General features: G+C 56.2%; 1 protein-coding gene across 4 annotated transcripts in view; it reads right to left on the reverse strand.

Moving 5' to 3' along the window:
• Positions 1-5,063, reverse strand: part of LOC311213457 (mucosa-associated lymphoid tissue lymphoma translocation protein 1-like) — a 28,081-nt gene extending 23,018 nt beyond the window's left edge. Inside the window, exons 1-7 of one of the 4 annotated variants that reach the window (XM_084293468.1) lie at positions 4,923-5,063; positions 4,254-4,342; positions 3,984-4,087; positions 3,433-3,551; positions 2,939-3,092; positions 2,104-2,282; positions 510-606 (exon numbers count right to left, since the gene is read on the reverse strand). In XM_084293468.1, coding sequence (XP_084149594.1) covers positions 510-606; positions 2,104-2,282; positions 2,939-3,092; positions 3,433-3,551; positions 3,984-4,087; positions 4,254-4,342; positions 4,923-4,955 — 775 coding nt within the window. In that variant the 5' untranslated portion in view covers positions 4,956-5,063. Of the gene's footprint in view, positions 1-509; positions 607-2,103; positions 2,283-2,938; positions 3,093-3,432; positions 3,552-3,983; positions 4,088-4,253; positions 4,343-4,468; positions 4,577-4,922 lie in introns of those variants that run through there. The other 3 variants (XM_084293470.1, XM_084293469.1, XM_084293471.1) reach the window with 3 other exon arrangements.
• Positions 5,064-6,000: the final 937 nt, after the last annotated feature.

A 6,000-nucleotide genomic window follows, 5' to 3' on the forward strand; every position in this document is an offset into this window, starting at 1 on the left:
CCGTTATCAAGAGGTCCCATTTATCATGGGGAGGCCGATGCCTGCATTCCCAGCTCAGTAGGGTTTACGCAGCTCTGCTGAGATCATCCAGTATATCCAGAGTGTGAAATTGTGCTCTGCAGGCTGCTCCTGTGACAGCTGCCACAGGACTGCCAGGACACTCCAGGGTTTCTGCAGAGCCCCATACTGCCTCTCCACTCTGAAGTGTCTGATGTTCCGCTCCCCATGTAAGTGTTATTTAAAACCAGTGGTCTTTTTTTTTGTGTTACTAAAAGTCTGTTCAAGCTGGAGAAAGGTGAGAGTGGCAGAGCCATGCACCCTACTTCTCCTAATCCCACACCCCTCAGTGCAGCTTCCCCTGCACAAAGTGAGCCCCGGGGTAACACCCTGGCACTGGCCTCCTTCTCCACCGGCATGGCATTTCCAGGCAAGAGCACTAAAATCCTGTAATTACTTCTCAAGGTAGGAGATGATTTGCAGCAAAGCAGATGTGGGTTGGCTCTGCTCACCTATGTGAATGTCCACTGCGTTGGTCCAGTGCTCTCCGTGGCTATTGGAGGCACAGCAGAGGTACGTGCCGGAGTCACTCACTTTGGCGTGGGGGATCTAGACAGATCAAAAGTTAAATCACATTATTTATGGTGACAGTTTGCACCCTCTCAACAGTATCTGACAAATGCACCCTTGTTTCTTGAATAAAATATATTTTTGTAGCTACATGTATTTCCTGCAACCTCATTTATCGCCTCAGAAAGATACCTAAGATATCTTTTCCATGACTTTTGTCTTCCTAAGAAGCTCAGTAAGGCCACACAGTAATGTTTGCTGCAAACCCCAGCTTCTAGAGAGCAAGAATGCTCTGCCCAGATGCCCTCTTTTCTTTATCCAGCAGCCCTAAAATGCTGTGTCATAGCCATACTCTGCCCCATGAACCACACTAGCAGGACAGCACATGGCCAACATCAGAAGGTTGCCCATTTTTTCTCTTAGGTGGCATTTTCTAGATATCCATCACGCCCATTGCTCTATTCTAGCAAGTTTCTAATTCATATCCATCCCTCCTGAAGCAGGACAAGAATGCCAGCAGTTCTGGCTGGCAAGGACCTCTGCAGCTCTCCAGCCCAGCCTAGCCTCCTGCCCAGAGAGGAACTAAAGGCACAAGCGGGTCAAAGCAGCTGTGGCTCTGTCTAGACATGTCTTGAAAACCTCTGAGGACAGAGATCTTGTGGCCTCTCTGTGTACAGGCTGCACCACTGCACCCACCCCAGAATGAAGAATCTATTCCTAGTCCCCACGCTGAACTTCCCTGGGAAAAGTTCTGTTGGAGGCCACTGTCCCCTGTAACACCACCTAGGAAGAGCTTGGCTCTTGTTACCATGCTTTAAGTGATGCCCCAGGAGGAAATCCACCTTTCTCGCACAGAAGACAGCACTGACTAGACAGCACATTCAGCCAGTGACCAACCACAAAACCAGACCTTTTTCTGACTCCCTGACTCTTTCCTGTTGTAACTAACCACTTGTCCTTCTAGCTTTCCTGCAGGCAGACACTGTTCCTGCAGCTCCATCACTTTACACCTACAGCCCCCTGCATGTACATACAATAGCTGTTCTTGGGCCACTGCAAAAAAGCACAAGAGGCCTGCTGAGAGCCCTCAATGCCAGCACAAGGCATCAGTCTCTTATTTCTTACAGAAACATCCACAGCTTTGAAAGAAGCCCATAAAATGTATTCCCTCTTCAACCATAATCCTTCAGTCAGGGCTATCAAAGCAACAGGCATAATCTGTGGACTGCAGGGAAACACGGCTGAGCATGAGGTTGTTTCTCAAGGGCTGAAGAGAGGGGGAGGACAGGCAAGCAGAGACTGCTTTCTGACCCCATTCACCTGATCACACAGATCAAAGTATGCCTGAGCCTTTACACACAGGTAAGAGCCAGGCTTAAGGACTGTGACCTGTCCTGTCAAGGATGACAACAGCACAGGATTTTCAGAAGTCTCTCCAAGGCTTCTGAAGCTCTCTCACACTCACTGTCCCGTCAGGATTCTCCCATCACCCAGCCCAGTAGCCAAGGTTTCTGAACCATCCCGAAGTAACATTACCCAGAGCTTTTTTTTCTTCTGGTGTTCCAGCACGTTCCCATTGCAGTACCACTGGTAGCTGGGGGCTGGGACCCCCATGGCAGCACACTGCAGCAGTAGTGGCTTCCCAACCTCCACCTTCTGCTCAGTGGGGTTGAGGATGATGACCGGTTCTCCTTGCCAGAGCTGAGGGAGCAGTCCTATGAAGCAGGAACACAAAATTGGTTCCCCATCCATGAGAAGAGAAAACAATGGTATTTTTGTACCCTGCAGTCTGTGTGCATTGCCAGAGAAGTGAACATTTTCCATCCGCACCAAGAGATGCCATCCCGTGGCACGGCTGTAGTTGCAGCATCACTGCTGCACCCTTCTGCAGGGAATCCTTGAGAGCAACACCCACAACAGAACATGACACACCAAAGCCCTGCCTCATGCTTCCCAGTCCTAAACATGCCCTGATTCCTGGTGATGCTCACCCTTTCCTGTCAAGGGTGCAGCCAACACCCAGAGGTATTTTTGCCAGGTTGCCTCTTCTAGTCCCTCTGTCCAATGCAAAACAACGCATACCCAGTATAATGTCCCTCTGATAAACCCATGACGAGTAATCAACAGGAGGAGCAGGTAAATACAGCTGGGGTTATTGGGACCATGACAGGGACCTGAAACATCCATAGCATGGACACAGGAGTCTGGCTAAGACCTGCATGCTCACATCACTGGGGAGATCTTTCTGTATAGTGATTTTCAAGCTGGGAGGACACACTGTCCCAGGAAGCACAGAGTGATGACTGTAGTGATGTCTGGCAGTATCTGTGCAAAGCAGAAAACAGAGAAAAGCTACGAGACATGATAGTACCTCTGGCAACACACGGATGGACCTCCACCTTCACCCAGTCAGAGAAGACGGCGTTTCTGTAGCGGTCATTGACTCTGCAGGTGTAGAGTTGGGTCTGCTGTGCAGTGATGGGCAAGTCTTGCTTGGTAGCACCAGGAATCTGGAGGCAGACAGACTAAAGGGAAAACACAAGTGGTGGGCAGCGAGTTGCCACTCACTGCTGGCAGCAGAAGGGACCAGCAGGCTCCTGCTAAAAGCAGGCAAAGCAGGAATCCCTCGTTTTGTCACCTCCTCCCGCCACAGGGATACAGGGAGAAGGATGTTTTCTATGGCACTCCCCATGGCACCTGCTGAAGCCCTTAGCATGGTCACGTAACCGCATGCTGCTCCCCCTCCTCCTTTCCTAGCCTCCTGCCTCCCACCCAGTCTGCCCACAAAGGGCTATCTCCACCATGCTGCGGGGCAGGGAGCAAGCCTGGCACAAGGACTGGAATAATCTCTGCTCACAGCATTACCTGGCGCTGACAAAACCACTGGTACTGTAGCGACGTACGAGCCTCAGCTCTGCACCGCAGTGTGAAGGAATACCCGACGGGGACGGAGACGGAGACCGGCTGCTCGGTGATCACAATGGCTACGGAGAAAGAGGAGTGAGTCTGAAACAGGAGCACGGCCACAACCCGGGAGGCACTGTGTGGGTCACTTCTTCTCCTTCCGAGGAGAAACCCTCCAGCACAACCCACGGCACTCAACCACTCACAACAGGAGCGAGGCCCCGAGTGCAGACAGGGCCTACTGAGGAAGGGAAGCTTTGAAAAACGAGGATGCTTGACCTCCCGTGGGTTGCCACGCTGTTTTAAAGGTGGCTTCTGCGAGCTTAAACGCAGGCAGCAGCACCCTGCGGTGCACGCTTTGTGCCGCAGCGGGGTGAGCAGACCTTGGGTGCAGATCACCCAACCTATGACCCCAGCATCGCCGCTACCAACGTGCTGCTGGCTGCGAAACACACACCAACACCCCGAGCTGCAAGGGTGACCCGCGAGGCTCCGTGCCCAGCGCCGCTCACCTGGCTGCATCGCTCTACCGGCGCCTCGTCCCCCGCACCGCACCAGCCCCGGCCGCCCTCTGCAGCCGCCGGCCCGGCAGGCGGCTCCTGGCCCCGCCGAGCACCTGCGGAGGGGAGAAGCAGCGGCACAAGGTGGGCAGGCGGCCCCCGGACCCCCCCGGCCCCCCGGCCCGGCCCCGGGCGGCGTGGCGGAGCCCCAGCCGCCCGCTCTCCCCGCTCCCCTCGACGGCGGCGGCTTCCCCGAGCCGAGCCGTGCCGCGGGGCTCTCACCTGCCGGCATGGTGACCTCCGAGGAGCCGCCGTCCTCGGGGGGCAGCGCCGGGCTCAGGCTCCCCGAGCCGGCCGGGCTCCCGCGGGCCCTGCGGAGAGGCGGAGGCGCTCACCGGGGGGTGCTCGCCCCGCCGCGGCCCCCGAGCTCCTCCGGGGGCCACCCGGGGGTCTCCCCGCTGCGGGCTGGGGACGCGGGGACGCGGCCCCGCACTCACCTGCCGCCGGCCCCGCCGCCCGGGGAAGGCCCTGCCGGGCCCCGCAGCCGCACTTCCGCGCCGCCGGGCCCGCCCCGCAGCCCCGCTCCGAAAGCGAAACGGAGCCCGGCGGCTCCGCCCGGGGCCGGGGCTGCCCACGGGTGTCCTCATCCCGTGCCCACGGGTGTCCTCGCCCCGTCCCCACGGGTGTCCTCGCCCCGTCCCCTCAGCTGTCCTCGCCCCATCCGTTCAGCTGTCCCCATCCCCAACCCCTCCGTTGTCCGCACCGCGTCCCCTCCGTTGTCCCCGTCCCCTCCCCGTTGTCCCCACGGGTGTCTTCACCCGTCCCTCTGCCGACCCTCGCTTCCATCTCCAGCCCCACTCTTGCTTCCATCCCCATCCCCACCGTCTCCCCCGGCACCATCCCCACGACCACCCTCAGCCCCTCTCCCCTCATCCCCACGACTGGCCCCACCTCTGTCCCCAGGGCCACCGCCCGGGGGCTCATGGTGGTACCCCAGCCGTGCTGTCCCCACTCCTTCAGCTGGGAAAAGTGTGGCGAGACCCAGCCTGCACTGACGACAACCTTCTGGGCTGTTTCCGCCACGAAATTCCCCCGCCGCCTGGGCTGGCTATCACGAGGGCTCCAGGGGAAGTGTGGCTGGGCCAGCCCTCACAGAGGTTGCACAAGACCCTTCGGGACAGGGCAGAAAGCCGACAGATGGGGACAACTGGGAACAGCCTGGCCCCACAGCCCAGCCCCACAGCCCAGCCCTGCAGGGCCGGTGCCATGAGCTCTGGAGTCTGGGCTGGGAACTGGCCCTACTCATGGTCTCTGAGTTATTTGCTTTTCTACTCAAAGCCCAAACTTAACCTTTCTGGTGAAGGAAAAGTGTGAAATTGCTCCCCTGGTTCCTGAAATCTCTCTCCTTGGCCATGGAAATGGGTCTGAGGGTTCATTAATAAAGCAGCCAATTGATTTAGGAGTTAACTTCAGAGAGGCCTTCTGAGACCAGAACACTTGTGCCTGTCGGATTTCTACCGCAAACAGTCCGTTATAGCAGGATGAGAGATCCTTGAGCCCTTCTAGAGCTACAGCTTAATGAAATGAATTACACTCGGATGCAGGCTGTACTTGGAGAAGCAGAATGTAAGGATTGTTATCGCTGTGCTGTGACTTTTATTTACACACTTAGGACAAAAGGCAGAATCTCCTCTGCCACCAGTATCTTGGGTGAGGCTGCAAATGCATCCAGAACAATGAAATAAAAAGGATTCGCCATCGTTATATTTCGTTACAATTAATTTTGCTACATGGCCCTGTGGCACAACCAAGTCATGGTTAGTTGCTCTCCCTTGCAGCACAATGCGGCGGTGTTACAGAAGGTACATGAAGCGTGGTGAAGGCGATGTGAGGTCTGGAGTGGCCTCTGTAAGAAGAGACTCATTAAACCAAAACTCTTCACCTTTCAAAAGACTGGGCCAAATGGAAAGGAGCTGGAGCTGAACCTGAGCTCTGTGCAATTGTGAATGGAGAGAACACAGGGGGACAT

Source organism: Netta rufina (genome assembly GCF_964035555.1).
Source record: "Netta rufina genome assembly, chromosome: 11".
Taxonomy (NCBI): Eukaryota; Metazoa; Chordata; class Aves; order Anseriformes; family Anatidae; genus Netta; species Netta rufina.